At 39.9% G+C, this 27,346-nt stretch overlaps 1 protein-coding gene across 8 annotated transcripts in view; it reads right to left on the bottom strand.

Annotated features, from left to right (window-relative positions):
• Positions 1–27,346, bottom strand: part of PHYHIPL (phytanoyl-CoA 2-hydroxylase interacting protein like) — a 127,766-nt gene that overhangs the window by 16,580 nt on the left and 83,840 nt on the right. For 5 of the 8 annotated variants that reach the window (XM_089510560.1, XM_089510562.1, XM_089510561.1 and 2 more), the window contains one exon: positions 13,798–13,994. In XM_089510560.1, the coding sequence (XP_089366686.1) occupies positions 13,798–13,994 (197 nt within the window). Of the gene's footprint in view, positions 1–13,797; positions 13,995–17,899; positions 17,921–19,182; positions 19,273–27,346 lie in introns of those variants that run through there. The other 3 variants (XM_089510565.1, XM_089510567.1, XM_089510568.1) reach the window with 3 other exon arrangements.

A 27,346-nucleotide genomic window follows, 5' to 3' on the forward strand; every position in this document is an offset into this window, starting at 1 on the left:
TCCTTGGTCACCCAACTATGGCCCGTTATAAACGGGCACCCTTGGACGGGCTCAGTCCGTGCTAGGGTTAGAAAGGGGCATCTCTTCCAGACGCCCCTGACCCTACCACGGACTGAGTTTGTAACAAATGGCGGCGACCGTTCCACATGGCCGCCGCCATCTTGACGTAATGGATGCTCTGCGTCCACACGTCGCGCCCCAGAAGTGACGCCGTGAGTGCGCGACTAGCGCCTCGCGGCGTCTCTTCCGGGGCCCAGAAAGGAGCGCGATTTTCGTGCTCCTTCTGTGCAGCGTCCGGGAACTGTGTGGTTACATCTGATCCTCTGTACTAGAACTATTGGGAATTTTACAAATACAAATATTCCTGGTGCTCTGTACAGCATGTGGTTGATCAAATTCATTGCAAGCTGTGGCCACTAGCTAAGAAATGGCATTAACTATAACAAGATTAAACAAATGCAAGTGGATAAATCAAACAGCAGCTATGAACTCCGAAAGGAGTCTTCATGAACAAAAGTAAAACACCTCTGTATAAACTCTGGAGTGGTGGGGCCAGAGGATAGGCTATAACTTTTATGCCTGTTGATAGCTTCCTAAGAAGCTCTCGATAGCTAAGTGGGAAAAAGAATACTGGGGTGGACTAGGGATTCAAAAGTAATTCACTAAGGCGCATTACAGACTGCTGAGAAGCGGCAGTCTGCCGCCGCTGCCGGTTGCAGCGTCCGGGAACCGCAGCAGCCAAACCGCGTGGTTCCCAGATGCTGCACAGAAGGAGTGCAAAAATTCGCACTCCTTCCTGGGCCCCAGAAAAGACGCCGTGAGGCGCTAGTCGCGCACTCGCGGCATCACTTCCGGGGCGCGACGTGCTGATGCAGAGCATCTGTTCGTATGTGGAATGGCCGCCGCCATTTGTTACGGACTCAGTCCATGGTAGGGTCAGGGGCATCTGGAAGAGACGCCCCTTTCTAACCCTAGCACGGACCGAGTCCGTCCTAGGGTGCCCGTTTATAATGGGCCTAAGTTCAGACTTCTCAGTGAAAACATCAGTTTCACATCTCCAAGGCTCATTGTGAGATAAAGTGTAGCTTTGTGTTGGAAATCTGCACATTTGCAAGGATTGTGCTGCATTTTGGAGAAAGGTTAAAAATGCTTATACAGTGGACCCTTGTTATACGCTGGGGTTTGGTTCCAAGATCCCCTGTGTATAACAAAATCCGTGTATGCTCAAGTCCCATTACATATAATGACATAGCAAAATGGTGTCCCTTATAAAAAATGGATAATCAAGGTAAATTTATACTTTTTTGGAACATTTTCAAACCGTGTATGCTTAAATCCGTGTATAAAAAATCCGTGTATAAGAAGGGCTGACTGTATTTTAAAAATGCACATGCATTTTAGTCAATAGGAAAAACATTTCCATAGATGTTTATGTTTAAAATGTGTACTTTTAGTATGATAAAATTTGTCACAAATTACTTTGTGTTAATTAAAAAAGATGTTTCTTAACTTGATATTAACCAAGAAGGAGACAGAAATACCGGTGGGATTCAGAGAAACAAAGGGGCTGTAGTACCTGCCCCTAAACGGCTGGCATGGAAAGGGTGCCATAAGCACAGCTTTTTGGCGCTCCTTTGGCATTGTGTCTAGACACAGCACTAGAGGAGCATTGTGACGCTGCCTGCAGCGTGGGGTGTGGGGTCATGATGGTCTAGGGGCGGAGTCGGGGTGTGTGTCGTGTGGATGCCATGCCCCCACTCAGCCCCAGGCCGGCTTTAATGGCTAGTCTGTACATCCTCAAAGTAAGGCTGGGACATTTGCATATCTGTAGGCCAAACAAGCCTCAAGGTAATTCTTTCCCCCATTCTACTTTCTCCATAGAATATTTTTTTTAAGGAGAGTTTAAGAAAGCAGGCAACAGAAGAGAATAGAAAAAATTAGACAACAAGATCACTGAAGAAATAAACATACCAGTTATAGTCCTTTGTACATAATGGAAATGCCTGTAGAACAACTAGAGAAAAATAGCCTACAGAAAAGCTCGGAAGCTTCCTGGGCTATTTTGATAGTATTGAATATTTCTTCATAATAATGCCACAGTCTTCTTTGGATCAAGGTGCCCTCTATATATTTAAAAAAATAAATAGAACATCTATTGAAAAAAATATTTAAGTTACGTGGCATTTCCCGAGATGACTGTCAAACAGACGGAATTATATCAAGCACCAATTTGAGATCATGGCCCTGTTTGCAGTCAGGACAGCCCAGACTGTCTTGGTTCTGGACTTCCCCCAACCTCCCCTTGTTACCTGGCCCTGCATTCCTATGCTAGGGTGGCTGGTTACACAGGTGTACCACTGAGCCACCCCATGTGTCCATTGCCACTGCAGGTCATTCACTTCTGAGGTCAGAACAAGGTGCCCAACAATGATCAGATGGCTGGATGCCTTATTCTGACCTCAGCATGACTGCCTTGCAGAGATGGCAGATGTGCCAGGTGGCTTAATGGGATGCCCATGCAGACAGAGGGCTCTGGATATTCCTGGAAAATCTGGAGTAAGAGGTAGAATTTTTAAATCAGTGTAAAGCTGAACAGCCCAGACATCGTCCGGACTCTTCAGACCAAAGTGGGTTTTGAGCTTGCAGTTGGCAATGGTGAAATGGTGAGACTGTGTCTCAGATAATGGATCAGAAATACACCTGTGCAGACAAGGCCCAAGACACAAAAATGTAATTGTGTATGAATCTGTTGGATTTTTTAATACCGTATTTCAGAGTAAACATAAAAAGAGAATATAAAACATCTCTAGAACTAGTTTGTCCACTTGGAAGGTGAACTGGTATGTTTGACAAAGCTTGTGTTTAAAATTACAGGGAAGAAGCTAGGGAGGGCCTGTTCCATTTAAAAAACAACAACAGCTTGCAAGCAGCTTGTATAAAAACAAGTACCATTATCCTGACAAATCAACCTAGCACAAATCAACCCATCTCTCAGCTCCCATTTTACACATACTGATTTCTATCCAGAGGGAGGTATACAAACTATCACTTCAGAATGTGGTATTTTGACATTTGTTCCTTTGAAGGGAAAGCCTAAAGTCCCCAAAGCTAAGGCAAAACTGTGATATTTAGGCCAAACCAACAAATCACAGCTGGAGTAAGTGGGTGGGTTGGTGAGAAGGAGCTCGGAAATATTTTCTCTTGAAGGAAACCTTTAAACAACTGGACTGTGGGTTCAATGGGAGGGAAATTAGATGAAAGGAAAACTGATAAGACTTCACCACCACTATTTGGGATTCCACCTGAATTTGGTGTTGCCACATTTCGTCCCAGGAAGGCAAAAGAGAAAGCTGTACTTGCTGTCTGAAATTATTTTTTGAAAGGATGGCATCCTTCTTTGTGAAGGTCTGCTCTTTCCAGTACTTGGTCGTGACATCAGGGAATGCTAACAGCTGTTCTAGCTTTGGACAGCTCTTCATTTAGCTGATAGAGATCAGGGCTTTCTTGTCTAGCCTCCCATCCTGATCAGCTATAATAATCTCTATGAATTTACTTAATCCAAACCAGATTTTACATGGGCTCAATTACATGAAGCTGACTTGACTGCAAATAAAAATAGCTACAAATGTAACAGGGCCAGAAATCTAGGAGATTTGCTGGTGTTCTATGACATCAGTCCTGTTTTTTGCTATGATTATGCAAATGGGGGATGGGGGGAATCTTCAGCCAAAACAGAGCATCAGCTTGCATAGCAATTGCAATTCTTAATTATGCTTAATTTTCATAAAGAGGTTCAATCCCCTTGCACCATCACAAAAGATGTTTTATGTTGTTGTTGCTGTTGTGTGCCTTCAAGTCATTTCCAACGTATGGCGACTCTATCATAGGGTTTTCTTGGCAAGGTTTGTTCAGAGGATGTTTGACATTGCCTTTCCCTCCCTGAGGCTGAGAGAGTGTGACTTGCCCAAGGTCACCCAGTGGCTTTCATGAGTGAGCTGGGAATTGAACCTTGGCCTCCAGAGTCGTAGTCCAGCACTCAAACCACTATGCCATGCCGGCTCTCACAAGAGATGTACTGTATGGTATTGTACTGCATTGTATTATAGTATGTCAAAAATGAATTAGAAAGCCAGTGATTTGGATACTCTAGATCAGGGTTTGGATCCTTGCAGAGCCATGGAAACCCACTGTTGTGCCTCTCTTTTGGGATACAGCAGTACAAGATTTGTTTGGGGAGGGACTCAGCACATTTGTAACTCAGGTAGTGTTGCCCCATCCATCCTTATCAAACCATTAGCCTGTCGGATGCTGGAAGCAACATCCATTTCCTATTCTGTGGAAAAGTCTCCTTCTCTCTGGACCCTGGGAACTAGACCCTGACCACTGCTTTTCTATGCCCATCGTGGTTTTCCTGGTTACTGACTGATTCCTCAGCATCTTCACCCCATGATTACAAATTACCTGTGCAGCTTCTCCTCTCTCATGACACTCTCATTAATTATGACACCCACTCCATGATCTTGAGCAAGTGACACTCTCTCAACTTTAGAAGAAGACAATGGTAAACCTCCTTTGAATGAATCTTACTAAGGAAAGCTTGGGGTCAGGTCAGCATAGGTAAGTTGGGGTCAATGTGAAGGCACACAAAAACACCACCAACATCAACAAAAGTGAATTATATTATAGCCCACCATCATAATATTTCTATTCTGCAAAATCCAAATATGACTAGGTGTTAAACTGAAGGCAGGTATGCCCAGACAGAAACTAAGTGAGATTCAAGTTGGGAAGCCCCTTTCTTCACACCCATGCAATGGGCAGTTGTGTCAAGGCCAGAGTTCACTCACAGTTCTGCCAGCCCTCAACAAGCTTACCCAGTTATTCATGCTAGCTAGTAACTTTTGCAGCTATATTTACAGTGGCTAAATTTTTATAAAGTTTTCTTTAATGCCTTCCCCATTCATTGGTTTTTAAAATGGTGTGAAACAACCATTATAGCAATTCACGCAACCATGCACTAAACTGGGCAAAGACTTGGGTACTCTTGAAAATGAATAAAACGTGGGTTGAAATTCTTTCTCTCTCTCTTTCTGTCTCTGTGCTGTTATCCATCCTTCTTTCCTAAATGAGTGGCAGTATTTGTGGAGAGCAGCTCTTATTTTACAGCTGAGTAAGAGACATGTCCCCCTCTGAATGTGTGAATGTGTTTTTCAAGACCATAGCTCTGGATCTGAAAGACTTTACACACATTTGCTCTTCAGTTTCATCTGGTGTAAGCATGGAATAGCTATTTATTGGTCCACAGGTTTCAGGATGATTTCATCAGTAGCCATTACAGAACGGTCAAGGTCATGCTAGCAAAAGCTGATATCACACAGGAATTAGGAGTGCATGATGCAAGAGAAGTTGAAAGAATCTGGAACATTACACTGGGGGAGAAAAGGATGAGAGAGGGAAAATGATAACAGTGCACAGATAAGTCAAAGGGTGTGTGTGTGTATGACACAGTAGGAAAGGGATGGACAAACTATGACCCTTGGCTTACTCTGATGCTGTCCACAGCCTTAGGTTTTAAAACCCACCTGAAAACAACAAGATCAAACTTCTGGCATAAGCAGTCTGCCCCTCTTTAGAGAAGAAAAGGGAAAGAGAAAAAAGGGTGCCTGAAAGGGAGAATAGGAGACAGAGTCCATGTAGCTGTAGTCCAATCTACCACTGGATTTGGCTGCATTTATAGCCAGCCTGGAGCTCCTGAGAAATTCTCGCCAAGGGATTGCAGTCCTTGATAGAGAAAAGGTTCTCCACTTCCAAATGTTGGAAATGGGCAGATTTTTGGTGTAATATGGAGCTACAGAATATTGGCTCCTAATTTAGGTGCATAGCACTCCTAGGATGGGGGATAGGGGAGATGGGGGAAAATAAGTTTCAATGTCTAATTCAGCTGAAATAGTCAAAATTATGATTAAAATGCAGGCATATGTTTAGTTTTGTTCATCTGGAAATTTTAAATGCTCTAAAATAACAGGAATATTTTTATATGCATATGTCAGCCTAGTTTACTTGTAGCAGATACATCAATAAAAAGATTATGAGTTAGTTGATTGATCAAGTCAAAGAACCAATAAATGGAAAAAAATGGGAATATAACTCAAAGCAAAACAAAGGGGACTTGTCCAAAGGTTTGGGGCCGACTGTTGTAGAGGCATGAATCAATTACTACAGGCTGACTATAGACAAATTATATGGACAACTGGGAAAACGTTTTGAACCATCAGTTTATTTACCCACTACAACTTTATTGTGTCTTTCTTCTCACAAGTTCAGGTCAGTGCAAACAGCCCACACCCATAGTAACTTCACGTCCAAATTCTGTGGTCTATTTGGCTGGGAGACAGTGACAGCTCCAAGCCATTTAGGCTGCATCTGCACTGTAAAAACAATCCAGTTTGACCCCACTTTAACTGTCATGGCTCAATACTATGGAATTTTGGAAACTGTAGTTTGTTGTACCACCAGAGCTCTCTGACATTGAAGGTTAAATGTCTCACAAAAGTACAGTCCCCAGGATTCCATAACATGGAACAATGGCAGTTAAAGTGTCAAACTGGATTATTTCTGCAGTGTGGATGCAGCCCTAGTGAGGCTAATGGTTGAAGAAGGAGATGACTCTAGCTCTTCCTTGCCTAAATCCACAGTGGCTCAAAAGGGTTCTTAGGGCAAGAGATTCATTTATAAAGGGCATCTCCGTAAGAGTTAGTTCTGATGCTTCAGTTGTTGCCAGCTGGGATCAGGAAGCTTCCTCCAAATACTATGATGTTTTAATTTTCTTCTCTGCCCTCAGGGGTATTAGGAAGTGCCAGACTGGGTGCTGGGAGGTTATTCATTATATTACATCCAGCCTATAATAGAGGATTTGAAATCAGGAATGCAGAAGGGGATGCCGAGTATTAACTCCCCTGGCGAAGCATTTTATGGCATTGCCACTAGCAAGCCATTACTTGCTTTTGCTTCCAGGGCCCTAGTAAAGCTGGTTATTCCTCATGACAGAATTTAATTGAAAAGAAAGCTGCCTCCTGGATCTTGAGACTACAGATTAAGGCTCCCCAAAGGTTAAATGTTTCTAATTACATAATTGATGACTCATTGCTAGCTAGGCTCCAGTCAAAACAACTTTTGGATAATGGGAAAAGAAAAAGTATATATAAATGAGGCAACTTTAGAAGGATAATTTAAAAGCCTCCTGATCTAGGGCGAAGAAGCTTACTTGGAGTCACATCTTGGAAATGGCCTCATTTGCCCCCTGACCTGATTTTTCAGCACACCCAGGTTGGCCATCAAAGAATAACTAAGGCCACCACCTAGAAACATACACTCTCTCTGCTTTGAACTGCTGCCCTTCACTGCTGATGTTTAAATCTCACTTCCAGAGGAGTATACCTTCAATGGAAAGCTCCAGCTCAGAGATGGAGAATGCATAGACACATGTTGCTGGGACTGCAGTTGCCATGATCCCACAGGATGGGCCATTCTGGATGAGACTGATGGGAGTGCAGCCCAAGAACATCAGGAGGGCCACATGTTCCCTGTGCTTTAGGTTGTCCTATGCACCTTTCCCACTTGTTTGTGGTTATGTATCTTCAAGCCATCTATGATTTATGACGACCCTAACCAAGCCTATCACGGGGTTTTCATGGCAAGATTTCTTCACAGGGGCTTGTTCTTGTCTTCCTCTGAGGCTGAGAGAATGTGACATGCCCAAGGTCATTCTGTGGTTTTTCATAGCTGAGTGGGGATTCAAACCCAGTTCATCAGAATTGTAGTCCAACACTCAAACCAGTATACCATGCAGGCTCTCTTTCTTTTTTCTTGAATGTCCTTTAGTCTCCTTTTTCTTACATGCCCAGAATTCTGCTCAGATTCTTGCTGGTTTTCTAATCAGATCTCAAGGCATGACAGTTAACTTTTCCCCCCTTTCCCATTCCTTTTTTATTTTGATTAATATTCCCTGCAGGCAATACACTTCAAGAAGAGTGCATATCCTATTTTAACATTTATTAAAATCCTTCTGATGCATGGAAATGAAGGCTGATCTGTCCCCACATAATGGAAAGCTGATATGTGCCTGCAGGATCTGCAGTTTCCAGTTACTGAGAGCTGCACTTTCTGGATGACTGTGCAAGGTTTGCTTAATTGACCTCAGTTAGCCTGACCTCAAGACCAGTACAGTTGGCCCTCCATGTTTGTGGCTTTCACTTTTGCAGATTTGATTATTTCCAGTTTTGATCAACATGTTATCTCTAGGAATCTCTAGTGCGTCTGGTGCAATTCTGCCAGAGGCTGCCCATAGCTGTGCTGGATAATCTAGATGTTCCTAGAGAATACATTTCTCTAGGCATTTGTAAATCCTCCAGCATGATTCTATGATCAACTTCCGGCAGATGTTGACCACAGAGTTGCACTGAAGGACCTGGAGATTCCTAGAGAGGGGTTCTCTCAGGTAAAAAGAACGGTGATTTTTTATTTGCAGTTTTTCCACATTCACAGGGGTCTTTCACCCCTAACCCCAGCGAACGTGGAGGGGCCACTGTAGTTACCTGCAAGGAGGGCCATCTCTGTTAAGTCTTCAAAGGGGAAGCATTTTAGCTATATAGTATCTTTCATTCACATTTTGTTCTAGATGCTAAATAAATATTCTTATTAGAGTAAACTGTTATTTGACATCATTTTCCAGTTTAACCCTTGCTGTTGTCTAAGTTTGAACCATGCTGACTGGAAATAAGCACAAAGCTGGAAATGCATTGCCCATCATATGAATTCTGCCCCCCCCCCATGAATTTTTCCTTCAGCCCCCAAATTTCCAATATTGTCACTTAAAACCTCAACATTTAGAAATAGTTTAAGGACTCAAAAGGGGGAAAAAAGGAGACAATGTGATCAATGGAATGAGCACACAGCAAATGCAATAGTCCTAGAGGAGAACAATTATCAATATCTCATTCTCTGCAATGCTGGAAATTTGAGGGATAATGGATATATCCAGGAGGGCGATATGTATTGAGGGGCAATGCCTTCATTTTGCCCCTCTGTAGCTACACCCCTGATTGTGGCTTTCCAGACGACCATTTTCTATAACAAGATTCCAATGTGAAACAGCTGAATAAGAAGTCATCACGTGGAGCAACACTTACTGTATCTCCTGTGGCCTGAATAGGAACAAACACATTTTATTACACTACATAATGTTAAGCAGCTCAACAGTGTAAGAATGTATGTCTTATCGCCAGGTCCAGGTTAAGGCCTACTGATGCTCTAAACTATGTCAGATTTAATAGGCCTCTTAGCAAAAATGTATCATTGTGACTATTGTTAGAAACTGGAAATTTCCTAAAATAAATGAAATAAAAATACATATAAAAAATGGTGTTTTGAGGTCTCTCATAAACTGTGTCTTTGAAAAGTAGATTGCATAGCTTGGGTGTAAATACTGGACTGGTTGCAAACCAACTACTTTGTATTAATGGCCACTCTTAAAGTTATGATCTGTTTGCATTTTTGCATTTCATTTCCTTTTGATTTTCCTAATTATAGCATGGGACAGACTGCCCCGAAAGGGCAGCCTGCCGGCGGCCTTTTTCCCTGCAGAGGGACACTGTAGCCACCAGACCGCATGGCGTCCATCCAAAGTAAAAAAAAACCTGGAAAAAATGGGTTATTTTTGTGCCACCCAGTGGACATAACAAGTACGCCATTGGCGCACTCGTTACATAAATGATGCGCAGCAACATGTGGACACTGCACGTCACTTATGTCAAAATGGTGGTGCCCATGTAAATGGGGCACCACCATTAGTATGGCACCACACCATGCTAGAGTTAGGGACTGTGTGGTTGGTGTGTGGTCCCTAATCCTAAAATCCGTGCCTGCACAGAACATTTGGCTCGTCTGTTCCGGGCCAAAAATACCTTTTCACAGATTCTCCTAACCATATGCACAATGATCTGTCAACAGACATAGCACTCCATGTCTCTGATGAAGTGGACTGTGGGTCACAAAAACTTATGCCAAATAAAATTTGTTCATCTTGAATGTCCTTTTTTCAATAGCAGGTTGTTGCATGCTGCCCAGCTATTCAGAATGCAACAACCTGCTACACAGCTATTCAGACTTTCCTGGCCATAATATAATCTTTCTTATTTATTTATTTATTTATTTATTTATTTATTTATTTATTTATCATGATCTAAAACCTCCCTTGTTCATAGCTATACTCATGTAGGGACTAATAGTATCCAAAGTATATTATAATCTTTGTGGGGGTATTGTAGCTACAGATTATAAGGTCAAGGAAATAATGACTTGGTCAAAAAGCACCAACTGCTCCAATATAAACTAATACCAATTACTGATTTAAATAAGAGAATTAGCAGGTGGTTGTAGCATCTATGGATTTATAAAGTGTTTTACAGAGGGTCTGGTAGTAGTATTAGGCAAAATTAATCTGCATTCTAATCCTATTTGCTAGTGAACTGAGGGGCTGGAGTAATGAAAAGGCTGAAGTGTCTTTGTTAGACTCCCAGTTCCATTACACTTCATTAACTTAATGTGACTGTCCACCTCATAATGGAAATGAGGAAGTGAGAGTATTTTCAGCCATGTTAAAAACAAATGCACGAGCTGCCAGTTTGCATCTGGGTACAATTCATGACAATGCTTATCCATAAGCACTGGAACCTGTAGATCCCCAAGACCAACCCATAAGTGTCATTAAGGGTTTTCCTTTATGTCACTCTGCTCCCAATACCTACGTCTAACAAAATACGTACAACTGTAATTCCAATGCTATAGACATAAAAACACAGTGCCATGTGAGTTTGTTTCCATCTTTACACTTCAAAAATAATACACAAATTATGTCTGATTTTGAAGGACTCTGGATGATTATTTTATTATTATTTATTTGGATGATTATTTCTTTGTTATATTTACATTTGGTCTTTCCTCTAATGAGACCACAGATGCATATGTGACTTTCTCTCTCTCCACTTTATCCTTGCTACAACCTCAAACAACTAGGGAGAGAGTAAGGGAAAGTTTGACCCTAACTCACCTAGTGAGTTTCATTGCTCAGTAAGGCAAGAATACAAATCTCCCAAGACACTGTCCAACCACTGCAGCAGGCTGTCTCTCTAGGCTTTCTGCACCATGAATTTTAAATTATTTTGGGATTCACTGTTGCATTATGGACACTTTATTATATCTAGTATACACATTTATACTCTTCAGTATAATTTTTTCATGCTGTATGGATAGATTCCTCTTGGGATTTTTAGATGCTGCAGAAATCTTTGAGCTATGGACAACACTTGACTGGAAAAAATAATCTCAACCTAGAGCTTTGTAGGATCCCAATTTGCACATGGCATCCCATGTGAGCCTGGATTATCCAGATACACATCCGTGTTCAGGTCAAATCCTGCACTGTTGGAGCAGGACTAATTATTGGTAGAGCACATGCCTGCAATGCCGGACTAAATGAACAAGACTGTTTTAGAATAGCTATTGATTTGATCCACAAATGTTTATAGTTCCATACATAGATTTTTTTAAATTATTTTTTTAATTTTGTGTTTTGGTTTATTCAGATGTTGTTTTGTCCCTCTCTTCAAAATGCTTATTTTGCAGCAAGACTGAGTTGCAGGTTTCATCTCTTTGAAGTGCCTTGTAAGGTGAATTCTCCACACCTTCATTCTAACAGTTTTTCTTTTTAATTCATACCATTTTGAAGCCCAACACTTCAAAGGAAAAACCCATGTATAAAAGGTGCAAAATATGTACTCTTCAGCCAGAATCAATAAGCAAATTGATGTACTTGTCAATTTATATACATATAACTAGTCTGCGTTATTGTTTAGGTGCCTCTTTTGTGACAATGGGGGCATTTTGTATTGCCCTTTGTATTGTTTTTCTCAACAATGTATTGCAAAGTTGTTTAGCCAAAGGACATAGATACTAGTATGTTAAGAAGCACCAAGGATATTAGGTCTACCTATGGCTGTGCCACACTGCAAAATTCATACAGTTTGACACTGCTTTAACTTTCATGGTTCCATCCTATAAAATCTGGGATCTTAGGTTTCTTGTGGATATTGATTCTTGCTGAAGAGTACACCTGAGTTCTCTGACAGTGAAGACTAAATATCTGATGAAATTACAAATCCCAGAATTCCATATAGAGCCATGGCAGTTAAAGCTGTTTCAAACTGCATTAATTCCGCACTGCAGATGCAGCCTACGGTGGTTCATACATGTGTGTGCTGTATTTTCTCCCTTTCTTTATATAATCTCTCATCACATCTACAAAATGGTGCAGAGACAGATCAATGTGAAGTAGGTTTCTGTTTGAGAAGTGTACTGGGACATTCCGTTTTCCTTATAAAACTATGGATATTCACTAGAATTTAACAACTTTCAATTGACTACAGGAAGCTGACATTCTCAAGTGAATTATAGATATGCTGCCACCAATCCTCAAAGCAACATTATTTTCCTTTCCACTTGCAAGTGGCATAAAATTATTTACAAGCAGGCATCAGGCCAGGCATGAACATGAAATGAACTACAAAGACGAATACTGTAAACCAAGCACATACCATCTCCTAGAAAGGTACACCTCAGCTTACAGATTTACTCTCTTGCCTCTTGTCTACACCTACTCAAACACACTCATTCACCTTTTGGGATCCTGGGCAGGCAACCCAACTAAACCAAACCAAACCAAACGGTTTATGAAGACCCAGGTACATCATGTGCAGGGCCAGCTCGAGAGATGTTGCTTGTGAGGTGAAGGAAAATGCAGTGGCTCCTTTCCATTCCTTATAAAAGCCAAATGGGTTGACAGGAGAATCTTACATTAGTGCCAATCTAGCCTTCTACTAGCAAGAACACATCATAGACTTGGAACCATTACTAAGGAAGGCCAAGGAAGAAAGTGCAAAAGCAGGCTTGCTGCTGAACATAAAGAAAATAAAAACAATGACCATAGAGGATCTACATAAATTCACATTAGACAGTCAAGAAATTCAAATAAAGTGTTCCCATACGCTGGATCAAACATTGATCAGAACAGAGACTGCATTCCAGAAATCAGAAGACTAGGAATAGGAGGGGCAGCTATGAAAAAACTAGACAAGATCATAAACAGCAAAGATATGCAACTGAGCACTGAAGTCAGAATTGTCCAATCTGCTGTATTTCCCTTCAACATGTACAGATGTGAGAACTGGACAGTGTGTAAGATGAAAATCAATTCATTTGAGATGTGGTGCTTGAGAAGAATGCTAAGGATACCGTGGATGGCCAAATCCTCCCCAAACAAATGGGTCCTTGAACAGATCAATCCTGAACTATCGCTAGAAGCCAAAATGATGAAACTGAGGTTGTAGTACTTTGGCCACATCATGAGAAGACACAACCCATTTAGAAAAGACAATAATGTTATGAAAGATAGAGGGTAGTAGAAAGTGAAAGAGACTGCACACCAGATGGATAGACACAACCATGGACCGCAGGCCTGAACCTACAGTAGCTAACTAAAGTAGTGGAGAAAAAGGGGTTTGGAGATATCTCATCCACAGGTTGACTTGAAGGCAGTTAACAGCAACATGTGGGGTAATTTAAGTTTTCTAAGGCTTTAGCCTTTCAAAGAAAACAAAAATAAGCAAAAATCTTACAGTGACTGAGCAGCAAACAGAATTCAATGCTTTATCAAAGCTCATGCTGACTGAAACAGATACATACCTTGTGCTTAAATTTGTTGGAATTCTTGTTCTCTTTCTTATTTAGGTCAATGAAGTAGTGAGTGATACGCTCCTTGGATTTGGAATCCATGTCCCATGAAATCTTGAAAGAATCGCAGGTGATGTTGCTGATCTTGATGTTGTGTGGAACTGGAAGCTCCTCCATTTCTGCAATCCCACTGTCTTGCGATTTATTTCCTATCCAGAGAAAGGATTAAAAATAAATTAATAATGGTGTTCCTATTATCAAGAGGACTAATTAAGTGTGCTACCAAACATACATTCTCTGAAAAATGAAAAGGAATAGTTTTCAATAAACCATAAGATTAAGGTTGGCAATTTTAAGATTTTCAAGATTTGGATGAGTGCACAAAATAGAGAAAAGTAAGGCAGACAGGCTGAACTTGGAACTGTTGCTTTTTTGCTTTTTGGAACTACAGCTTCCAGAATCCCACAGCCAACATGGTTAATGGATATGGTGACAGGGGTGTTCTGAAAGCAGGAGTTGAATCAAGATTCTCCCAGATTCTGACTCACCATAAATCGGAGTTTTTATTTTACTGTCTGTTGCTTTTAATTACAGCCACTTACATAGTACAGTCGGCCCTTCTTATGCACAGATTTTTTGTACATGGATTCAAGCATCCACGGTTTGAAAATGTTAAAAAAAAGTATAAATTTCAAATATCAAACCTTGATTTTCCATTTTTATAAGGGACAGCATTTTGCTATGTCATTATATTTAATGGGACTTGAGCATCCATGGATTTTGTTATCCACGGGGGATCTTGGAACCAAACCCCAGTGTATAACAAGGGTCCACTGTATATCACGTCATCAAGAGCTCCTCCCCCCCCCCCCTTTCCCAGTGCATTTGGTGGTGGTAGAGGGAAAACACTTCATTCAGGTCCATTTTCAAAACCAGGAGCTTCCCAATCCAAATTTAGGCATTCTTGTTCTTTGATAAGTCAGGAAACCTGTTTGGTTGTTTTTCTGTTTGTTGCACTTATATCCTGCCTTTCTCCCAAAATGGGATCAATGGTGGCTAAACAAGTATGTGTTTATGTGTTATTTTTTAATCCCTCCTTTTAAAATCCCAGACCCACACTTCTTGCAAGTAAAAATAAAAATAACGTTTTAAGCTCAGCCTGCTCCTTGAATTGCCAGCTTACTACCTGAACACGTTTTTAACTTAAAAAACCCATACTAAACCAGGCAGTATCCACAAAACTCATTTCTGACTTGTAATCTGAAGTGGTACAGCCCTATTTATCAATTTGTTCTTTTGTATGAATAGCAAAATTCAAATGGCAACTGAAGAGAACACCATTTTGCTGCTTGAACCTGTAGTGTTTCATACAAGGGCCTAGAAAATGTACATCTTTATCTACAATACACGACTATTTGCATTCTCATAAGCAGTGCCTGCCAAAACCAATGGGATTATCCACATGACTAAATTTGTTCAGTCTTAGTTAAGACTTCACAGTCTGGTTCACAGTAAATCATAGAAAAAGTGGGGCTGAGCCAGTGTGCCTCTTTTTTGAAACAAAAATATCCTGAGAGACATAGGAAGTAATTAATGTCAGAGAGAACTGTTAGCGATGCAGAAATAATTGCTTTGCTAATTTAATAGCTAACCCCAGCCGCTATTAGTTAACTTGAAAAATATATGAATATGAAAGTTAATCTTAGAGGTGTATTTTGAGCATAGCATTATGAAAGCTTCAAATGTTTACAACAGGAATGTAAATGTTTGATAACAAACCTAGCAGCAATAATAGTAAAATGATAGTAACATCATTTTATTGTGCAACCCTACCAGAACTTTCGACCCTGCTCTCAGACCAATGGTTCAAGATAATTCAGGTATTTAGTTATTAAAGGACAGAATCCAGCCAAAGTGATCCATCTTTAGATCCAATTAGTTTTAATAGGTGAGGTTAAAAGTTTCTTATATCTTTCCCACTGAAATCAACAGAGTTTAAAATCTGCAGAGCTCAGAAAAGTAACTTTGGTCTACAGTCTTCTGAATATCCTATCCAGCATAGCCAGTGGCCAAGCTGACTGGAGGAGACCGGTAGTTTAGTTTGAGGCCATACATCAGGAAGCATGCCTCTCAATGTAACCCCACACCAAACCAACCTTTGCATCCCTCTCGGCTGAAGGGATTGAGGGCATTGCATGGTCGAAACAGACTTCCGACTTCCATAGTGATCAAAAACGTGTGTTGTTGTTGTTGTGTGCTTTCAAGTTGTTTCCAACTTATGGCCCTAAGACAAACCTATCATGGGTTTTTTTTGGGCAAGGTTTGTTGGAGGAGGCTTGACATTGCTGTCCCCTGAGGCTGAGAGCATGTGACTTGCCCAAGATCACCCATTGGGTTTCATGGCTGAGCCAAGAATCGAACCCTGGTTTCCAGAGTCACAGTCAGACTATGGTGGTGTAAGTTGGACTATCATAACACTAACAAGATGTCAGCTGTAGTTGAAAACTGACTTTCCTGAATTCTGAGAATGTTTCAACTTCTTAGAACATGGCTTAATTTTTTTTATGTTACCTTATTTTATTTTTATCTATTTTATTTATTTAGCAAAACATCTACTAGATGTGCTTCAGTTTTGGCCCTGAGTGCAATGTGCAGAATATGCAATAAATAGCATAAAAGAAATGGAAACAATTAAAATCCTACCATTAAATAAATAAATAAATAAATAATATTCCAACTTCAAAAGACTTTTCACCTTTTGACTGCAAAGAGTGACAAAGATGGCACTAGCCATGCCTATGTCAAAAGGGAATTTGGTACCAAGAGAAGTTCCCACCTCTTCTCGCCCCATTAAGTTTATTTATGTCTATCTTTCTGCAAGCATACTCAAGTCAGCTAACAGACCAAAAACATACAATGCAATTACAGGACAACAAAACCTATTCCGACAAGGATCAGAGGTCATACATCAGGTCCTTTCTTTCTTTATTTTTTGCTAATGTATTTTTAATTGACCTGCTTTTATGTTTTCAGTTAAAATTTTGTATTTCATTTATGTCTGCTGCTTTGCGAGCACTACTTCCAGTAAAGATGCAACCTATAAATAGAATAAATGAACGAATCTCCATGTCTGGCTCTTTTCTCACTTTTCATAATTTTTTTAAACTAGCAGCTATGGTGGCTATCAGATGGAAGAAGCTGTTAAGCAACAATAAGCATGCCATGTAACTTTTTTGTGTGATTTGGAAATTGCTATCTAACAATAATTCCCCTGGAAATAACTGTCAAGCTGCCACAATAGAAGTGGCGATTATTATTATTTATTTTTGATCTAGGATTTGCATGCAATCTGGGAAGGTCTTTCAGAGCCTCACTGGTGAGCAGGGCCAAAGCAAAAGGGTTGGAGCCAGGTGTAATTCATACCAATTTCTACATCAAGCACAGGTCAGGTTAAGAAGCATGTCTATCAAAAATAAGGAAGGTGTAACAGCTTTCAGATTCTAACCTAGGGATACAAACTGTGTGGCCCTCCAGAAGTTGTTGGTGGCAACTCCTCCCACTTCTCACTGTCCGCTGTGCAGGCTAGGCTGCTGGGAGTTGCAGTCCAACAGCATCTGGAAGGAGCATAATCCATACTAAAACTCATGCAGAAAGGAAAAATGAGGAAAAAAGGCAAGCAAGTTTTCCCTGAGAAGAAATGCGTCATTTGCTTTTGTGTTTTCCTACCATTGTTTTTGTAAAAATGTATACAGTCTGGTTGCCTGTACTAAGAAATAAGTCATACTTCTTCCGAATTTTGCCTCCACTATAACTACAGCCATCTGCCACACACCAAGAAAGCACATGTAGGTATAATTTTTATGTTGGCATCAACCCCTTCCCAAAATACAACATGCACAACCTATCCCACATTGAGCAAAACAAGAATGCACTAACAATGAATGGGATTTTCAACAGACTCTAGGGAACTGATTGCTTTACAAGGTAAAGGCTTTAATTGTGTGTTCTACCATTTTTATTTCTCGCCTTTCCAAAGGATGTGTTTTAAATTGCTTTTAATTCCACAGATCGGATATTTTTAACTACGTATAATATTTGATTTGCTTTTACCTACCTGTGTTTTCTTTCTGTTTTAATTGCCAAAAACTACCTTGAAACCCAATACTGGAGTTGAAGAAGGATAGAAAATAAATAAATAAATGTAAATGTTCGATTGTTCATAATCTTAGATCTCCTAAAGTTCTTCACCGATTGTTTTGAAATTTTGACACAACGTTCCATTCAAATACACACGTTTTTATATACATATAACTACTTTATATAGATGTCACACCTGTGACAGGTAAAAATATTACAGTATTTACAAAAACAGTGTCATCTGTTCGACGTAACAGCAACACATGCTATACTAAATATTCGATTGCTGTTTGCAATCACCATCAACAAAGGTCAGGGCCAATCTTTAGAATTGTGCGGTTTAGATCTAGACACGAATTGCTTCTCACATGGACAATTATATGTTGCGTGTTCCAGACAATCTCTATATCTACATAGACAACGGAACAACAAAAAATATTGTATACCCACAAGCATTGTGAAATTAAATATTTCAGAAACGTGCACTTTCTCTTTTCTTTCTTTTCCATTTAACCCGACTGAGCCACAGCAACACGTGGCCGGCTACAGCTAGTAAAGAAATAAATAAGATGATGCACTTACTCAATAGATTATTGTTGGTCAGGACCTCATGAAAATGAGTGTGTCTGGGACCCCACTATCTGCTAACTGAGATCCTTTTAAGGAGCCATGCCAAAGACTGGAAGTGGGAGCTTCTGTATGCAAAATGCATGCCCTAAACATGGAACTGAAATTTTTTAATAGGAGTTACTGTGACTCCTATTTGGATATAAATGACTATATCTGCCTTCAGCGAGTGGGTTCCCACCATGTGTTGGACTACAACTCTGATTATGCTCAACCATATGGCCACTGGCCCATACTGGCTAGGGTTGAAGGAGTGAACTGTAGTTAGAGATGGCTATATCACCGGATTACAAGGGACCTGAGAAAGGGCTCCAGTAGAGAAAGGTTGGCTTTTATAAGTGAAAGGACTGATTTGAAGCATCCTGTGAATATATCTGCACTAAAGAGTTATCACAGAATGACATCATTATACATAGTGGCCTTGGATATATCCTATGAAATGTTGGGATTTGTAGTTTACTGACAGACATCAGATTCTGTGCTAGAGAACTAACGTGCTCATCATCGTCATCCTTATCCTCCTCATCTTTATATCTTGCTTTCCCCCCAGAAAGGGGACTCAAAGTGGCCCACCATTTTTTAAAAAACTCAAAGACAAGTAAAAACATAAAAAAGAGAGCATTAAACTATTACCTACAGGAGAGAATCCTTAAATATCTCATCAAAGGAGAATGGAGGCAGGCATTTAAAGTGGTATCAAACGTCTATAACTGTACCATGTAGATATACCTTGACAATCTGATAGTTGATGAGGAAGGTAGATAATGACAGTTGGATGGAAGGGTTCTGAGACTGACTCTCTTCCTTTTAGAATCTCTAGTCCAGAACTGACCATCACTTGCCAAACATGGAATCATGTTCGATTTGATCTCTTTGGGGGGATTTTTTTTTTTTTACATACTGTGCCTTAGCACATATAATTTCAGCTTTGGATTTGCTTCTTGGCATTTATTTTGGCTCTGCTCCCTAGGACAGTTAAAACTATTGGATCAGCCAATTAGCATGCAAAGCACTATACTGTACAATCCATCTCTTGCTATTAAAGATCTTTGGGTTTTTTTCCCCTTGCTTGAGCTTGAGCCAAACTACATAAATGCCAGCACATACAACATGTCCCTTTATAATTGTATCAGATTTTATGAAGGTGGGTCTCAGAATTATTTCTTGTGCGGTAACTTTCAGTGACCAGTCCAGACATATCCAAGTTATACTGCAGTTTCTGAAAAGTGCTCCATCAAATTTCTGCAGCTTGCACAGAGAAGATGCACCAGTCAATCGTCCATTGACCCCTACAAGGAGCACTGCCAGTACTAAAATTAGACATTCTCCTGCATAGCAGCTTTTCCCTGCAGTACTGCCACCAGCCAGTGCTAACGTGGCAAGGATTATGTGATGTTTATCAGCTTCGTACTGCAAAAGAAGATAGGGAGATGCAAACAGACAACGCAGAGGAAAAAGAGGAAGAGACAGGAGGATGGGTCAAAAGGACAGAGCAGCATCAGGAATGCAGAAAGAGAAATGGAAAACCAAACAGGCTAAAGAGAAAGCCAAGCTAAAGCATTTTGTATTAACTGGGGAAATCATAATGACAGTGGCTCTCTGACAGTGTTTGGATTTATTATTATTATTTTTTTACTACACTTTCCACAACTTTACCACTGGCCATTTTGGCTGAGAGAATCTAGGACATGTAGTCCAAAACAGAATATTTTAAAACTGCTCTTAGGTTTCAGCCAAATAACAGTGCCACTCATCTCCCAAGATAAAAAGTATGTCTCCTAGAGGTTTCCCATGAAAAGCATTATGGGCAAGAATTCAGCAAATGAAGCTCTCACAAACATAGTGAGGTGTAGCTGCATATCTTAAATATCAGCATAAACAGCAAAAACAGCATCAAGCCGTTAAGAAGGGATATAAATGACCTCAAAGGCACCAAACGTCCAAACTATGCAACATTATGATGTTCTAACGAAAGTGTATTGATTGATCAAAATACTGACATTAATTTAATTTATTTGTAAACTGACTTTTTACCTTTATTTTGTAAATCAAGAAGTTGTCTAACTGCTACTCATTTCATTGTGACACAAAATTCCAGCAGAAAACACCTGTGGTTAAACATGTCAATTTTTTGTACTTAATGACCACAATGTTGAGTGGTTGAGTGCATTGGCCATTTGTCATCCAGGACTATGATGAGGGATTCTGGGCATTATAGTCCAAAATATGAACTTTTTCCAACTCTGGAAGAAAGTTGCCTGGAAGTCCCATAACAAATAGTTTCTATATTTGCAAGGTTTTTTTTTTTAATTTTCTCTACACTCCATTGCCAAGGATTAGGCCACATAAAGATTCAAATGATAAGGAGAGATGAAATGCAAAATATAATGCAGAAATAGACAGCATTGAACATCTCCGGATGTTCTCAAATTGCAGAGTTATCCTTTGAAGAAAGCAGGCAGTTGGAGGTCGTTTCATTGATACAGAAAAATCATGAGGGCTAGCAAACATTTTAAACAAGGAAAAAAGACTTTATGCTTAGAAATCTCATCGAGCGCTATGGTGCAGGTACCATAGCACCCTCTTGCACTATGGGAAGCTGTTGTTGTTGCGTGCCTTTAAGTGGTTTCCGACTTATGGCAACCCTAAGTTGAACCTTTTGGCAAGAATTACTTTGAGGGAGCTTGCTTTTGCCTTCTTTTGCCTTCCTCTATCTCTGCTGTATTCAAAGGAAGCCTAGTATTTGCCTTTTATTTTCAAGAGACATCTTATTTAGATTTCTTCTGAAATCTTCTAGCTTCTGTTTCAGACACTGAGCATCCTTCATTGCATTCTTTTTCATCTTCCTATTAACACCACCTTCCACACTCTCCTTTTATCTGCTTTTCCCTTCCTGGTCTATCTATCCACACTGCAGAAATAAAGCAATTTGACATCACTTAAACTGCCATGACTCTATCCTACAAAATCCTGGGATCTGTAGTTTTGTGAGGTACCTGACCTCTGACAGACCAGGCTGAATACCTTACCAAACTACAAATCCCAGGAATCGGGATTCTACAGGATGGTGCCGCGACTGTTAAAGTGGTGTCAAACTATTATTATTATTAACCTTTATTTATAAAGCGCTGTAAATTTACACAGCACTGTACATACAATCTTTTTAACTGGACGGTTATTTTTGCAGCGTGGATACAAACTCACATAATGTTTACCAGAGAGAAAACATGACCTTGGTGTATCACGTCACAAACACCATAGCCTTTTAGAAATGATGCTATATAAACAGATGAACTGGCTGACAAATGTATGTCCTGCACACTATGGCAGGTTTTGGCAAAGAACCATGCAACACCCAGCAATTTTTTTTTTTAGCTTTCTGATTAGAAAGAAGTCTTTCACAGCATAAAATGGTGGTGGTGGGGATTTGGTGAGACTGCTCCCTCCATACTCCAATGAGATGTGGGTATATTTCTACACATAATTAATTAATTAAAAGGGGGATAAGGGGGCAGTTTTGCAAAGTCTTGTGGGGTGCAGTGTGTTCCCCAGACTTCAGCAATGGCTCAACCTTCCTACAACAAAACTGTCAAACTCTTGTAGGTCGTTCATCAGTCTTCAATATTTTGTTAATAAGCCCCGTATCAGTGGCATCACTAGAGTTGGTGTCACCCAGTGCAGTAATTCCTGACTGACCTCCTCCCATACCACACCCTGCAGAATCCTTAGTAATCCCCCCTCACACCTCCTCCTCCACTGAGCTCCAGCATTTATTTTTTTAAAAAAACATTGGGCCCAAACAGACAGGCCAAAATAAAGCTGCTTCAGATCACTTTGAAGGTACTGTATGTACTCATGTATAAGTCTAGAAATTTTGGTCAAAAAATTGACCCAAAAAACCTGAGTCGACTTATCTATGGGTCAATGTAAGTAACTGTATCTTAACTTTTATTTTAAAAAAGGAACCATCCCCTAGTGAAAAAGTAAAATTTGACTTGGAAGCAATGGCCCCCTCTACTCTCTCATCCATCCAGCCTTAAGAGGCCGGGAGCTGTGCCAAAGCCACACTCCAGTCCTAAGGACTGGAGCACAGCTTTGGCAAAGCTTCTGGCCTCTTAAGTCGCATGTGTCATTTAAACAGCATACCTCCAAAGTGACCTGAAGAAGCTTTATTTTGGCCTGTCTGTTCGGGCTCTTTATTTGATTAAAAAAAACATATATACAAACATACACACACTGCTTGAAAATATACATTTTTAAATACTGTATTCCAAAAATAAAATCTTGATTTTGCCATTTTATACATAGGACACCATTTAACTATGCCATTGTATTTGATGGGACTTGAGTATCCACAGATTTTGGTATTCATGGGGATCCTGGAACTAAACCCCAGCAGATACCAAGGGCCAACTCTTCTAATTGTTTTTTCTGATAGGCTGCCAAACATGATCCACTGATAATATTACCATATTTTGATTCTCTTTCCATAATCAATTAATTTGTCGTTCCCCACTGACCTAATATTCAGAATTTAGGCTTAAGTTTAAGACTAAATTCTGAATCCATGTCAATATGCAGCCAAAAGTTGAAGGGCAGTGTGGTCAAATGTTCAGAAAAATGCTTTTGCCCATGTACGTTTTCTGTGTATTGAAAGCATCTCAAATTTCATGGTCTAGCACCTTTTTGATGTGTGTTCTCTTTTTCCTTGTGTAATGAACTATTAGTTTGCTCTGTTGACATAAAAATTCTGAATTAACTCATGCAAATGAGCATCACGGACAAATAAGAGAAAGCAAAATGCTTACTGTGGAACATAACCCTGTGAAGTAGTTATTTATAGCTTTTACGCTAGGATAGCTTGTATGCTATGCTAACTGAACATAACACAAATCACTTCACATTTAATACAGTATATATGATTTTCAAAGTGTATCTACTATTGATAATCTCAATACTTTAAAGAATAAAAATGAACAAGATAAAAATGTAAAAATTCTGTTTGTTGTCAATATAGTCAGCCCTTCCCCATATCCATAGATTCTGTAACCACAGATTCAACCATCCACAGTTTAAACACATACACACAAATCCAAACAGCAGATTTTGCCATTTTATATAAGGGACACCATTTTACTACACCATTGTATATAATGGGTTTTGGGCATCCAAGGATTTTGGTATCCTCAGGGGATCCTGGAACCAAGCCCCAGCAGATATTAAGGGTGCACCGTACTTGGCAAAATGCTTTTCAGTTCAAAGCTTAATTGGAAGTATGCTTTTCAAGCAACATAGCTACAGGAATTTGAAAGTTGGTTTAAAAACTGTGGGAAAGTGACCATACACTGACAAAGAGTTTGTTTATAGACCTTTTAGTTCCAACTTGAGTAAACCTGCCAAATCAATGGAAATTGCATATGTATTGACTTACAAAGTTCCTACTGTCTGAGTTGGTCCATTCTAGCTGGAACTGAATTGGATTTAGATTATGGTGTCAAGAAACAAGTCAAACCCATTTAATACAATCCTAGTTTTAATGGTTAATATGTCAAGTCCAGCTTGACATATGGACATACTCGTTATATGGGCTGAAATTACAAAATAAAATTCTTTATGAAAGTGCCTCGGTGACAGAGCACACCAGCTTCTTAGGCCAGTGTAGAAGCCTAAACAGCAAGTTTTACAGTATATGCATTGATGGCGACTCTAAGGCAACCCTATCATGGGGTTTTCTTGGCAAGTTTCTACAGAGGGGGCTTGCCATTGCCATCTTCCGAGGTTGTGAGTGTGTGACTTGCCCAAGGTCACCCAGTAGGTTACTGAGCACCCCTTAAACTAGCCTGCTCTGTGGTAGATTTGCTCACATTGCCAGAGATGAAGAAAAATACTATAACCAGTCCCAGTGGCTTTTGCACATGGATTGGAGGTGTGTGTGTCTCTGTGCCTGTGCTTTCATGTACTTTGCCTCAGCCAGCAAAATGGCTTGGCATTCAGGAATGCTGCAACCCAATTCTGTGAAGTTTGATATATGGGTGGTATGTCTAAATTCAGAAATGTAAATTTCTAGTAAAGTGTTTTAAGTTAAAAACAACAACACTCAGACACAGACACGGAAAAAGCTTTGAAGTGCTGTGCTAATTTTAAGCATATTATCAGAAACAACCACTTCAGTCACACATGTGTGTATGCTTGATGGAGAAAATGCTGCAAACCCCCCCAAAACCCACTGATCTGAATCTGGCAAATGAATGCCTGAGCCAACCTTAGTGATGAAAGCTGTGAACAATTGTTTCTCTATTCCTACAACCACAATTCTATCACATGTCTGATTCACAAATGGCTAATTGTGTAATTAAGTTATTATCCATATGAACAGACTAAAAGAATGTCACAGTTGTTGAGCACAGTGTTAGTTCATGTTGTACTAATGGACTCCCACTCTTCATCACTGCCTTCCTTCCAGAATAAACATCACAAGGTTTGCAAAATTATTCAGTTGTAAAAAGAACAATAATTTAAAGGGCACAAATTATACAGGCAATTTTCTGTTCATTTTCCTACTTTAAAAACAAATAATTTTTCATTTGTTCTCAGGCACCTAATGGAGTCTTTCACAATGGCACCTTCTTTGACCTCTCTTCATTTTTTATAGATTTATTAGCTCCTGGATAAAATTAAGAATATACAAAAAATATGGCACATCCATATGGAGGTTCTGAAATGGAGACAGATAATAAACAGCAGGGAATGAGAATACAGCCAGTAAGAACAAATCTTGCTAAAAATATTCATAATATTTGCTATCTAGTTCATCCACTTCCAGCAGTTACCAAACAAGTATTCTGAATTCTATGATGTTAATAAGAACTCCCTATTATGTTCCCCCAGCAAAGTGACAAGAAGATTGTTTTCCTGGGGCATAGGTATTCCATTTAGTTATCATGGGAAACATCTTTTAATAATTCTGTCCTTCACAAATCTGCCATCTAGTTTTAGTATTGTCTAAGCAGGCTTCAGTTAGATTCTGGTTATGTATCAGTATGAATTCAGGATCTAGTAGCAATGGGTACTGCATCAAAAACCATTTTTCTAGGCAGATTTCAAGAAGTTTGGGGATCACTGTCTGGAATCCTGTACAAGTGACATATGCTGATATAACCATTACATCAGTGTATTTACTTTTCTGGTCATAGTAAAAATCTCAGCTTGAGGTGCTTGAGGCATTCACTACGATCAAATCACTGGCAGGAGACCAAGAGAATGTGATGGCTCTTTCAGTCTTCCTGTCTTCAAAAGTGTAGCCAAATAGTGGCTAGGAATACCCCACTCCCTGGACATGGATTCACCTTGGGCATATGGCCTAGTCATAGTGCCGCTCAGGTTGGAAATGAAAGGGTAAGATTCATGCTCCATTCGAATGGAACAGGATGTTTGGCAACTATGTTTTTCAGAACTCTTTAGAGAGTCTTCTCCAGCTTTCTGCAAGTGACTATCAGTTTATAGAGATGAGTCACCAACACAATTACTTCAGGCCATTCTCTCTTCCTAGGAATTCATCCTGGCCGGGCATCCTTCTGTTTCATAGGGTAAGCTATGGGCTGTGTAACAGCTGGCATGTAATTGGAGTTGGGCCAAAATGTGAACACTTCAAAGTGATCATGGCAATCATAGCAGAAAATAAATCCTTTTCTCCATTACGATCACACTCACAAAGTGCAGTTCACATGGGCAACTTTGAGTGTAAGCAATTGTATTTTGATTGTCGTTCAAATCTTTTCACGCCCACTAATGGATCAGATACTAAACTGAAACAGACCCTAATTGAAGGGCAAGGAGCCTATGGCTTTTCATATGTACAAGCCCTATCATTTCTTACCCTGGTGACACTGTTTGGGCTAACCTACAGGAATACTTCTGTTATCAAAGCCTCTTAGAAAGAAGCCCCTGTTTACAAAAAAAATTTTTGAGGGGGGCTATCCAATTCATCTTTACTATTCGGAGAATGGTGAAAGAGAGCTAGAGAAACAGACTTTCAGTTGCTGAATTGCAATAGTATACCCACAGCAAACAGTTCAATAAGGCTTGAGCTGAGAAAGAATGGGATTCTTTTCAGTTGACCCTACTCTGGCTGTGTGTGCCTACAACAGGCAAGGTAAATAGCAATTGTCTTTGGAACCGCTTACTGATCATGCAGGAAAAGCAAAAGAGTGAAAGGGGGAAAGCAAATTCCCTTGGCTCACCAGTTACCCCACCAAGTTTAAAAATCATAGATCTGAACATATGGCCATCAAAATGAAAATCATAAGAAAAGCGGAAATTTGTGAAAGAAAAGAAAATATCCCTGGAAACATTTTGGAAGAAGCCCCCATGGGGTGTCTAGAAGGTTCAACATGTTTTTGCTTAGGTATGCAAGGCTCCCCTGACCATGTTGTTTCATTTCACTTGTGCATATTGTTATTTTGAAATTTGCCGACACATGTTGAATAGTTCTCCTTTTTTTGAGGTGTAGGATCACATTCCCATTATTTCCTGTTATTTCTGCCTCTGGTACCAAATTTTCTGTTGAAGAAATGATGTCCAGGAACACATCTGTTTTGTTAACTGAGGTATACCTGTACATCTGGTAGTGAGTTGCCCATCCCTCTCTTAATCCAAATGTTTCAGTATATATATATTTAATCACAACTATCTTGACCATTTATATAACAACCAGGGAAATTTTAATCCTCCAGAAATTTTTGCCCCACAACAGCCATCATCCCCAACCTGCATAGTTAATGTCAAGCGACTGTGGGAG

This window comes from Sceloporus occidentalis, unplaced genomic scaffold (genome assembly GCF_023333645.1).
Source record: "Sceloporus occidentalis isolate IW3139 unplaced genomic scaffold, rSceOcc1.0.p SCAF_2, whole genome shotgun sequence".
Lineage (NCBI taxonomy): Eukaryota > Metazoa > Chordata > Lepidosauria > Squamata > Phrynosomatidae > Sceloporus > Sceloporus occidentalis.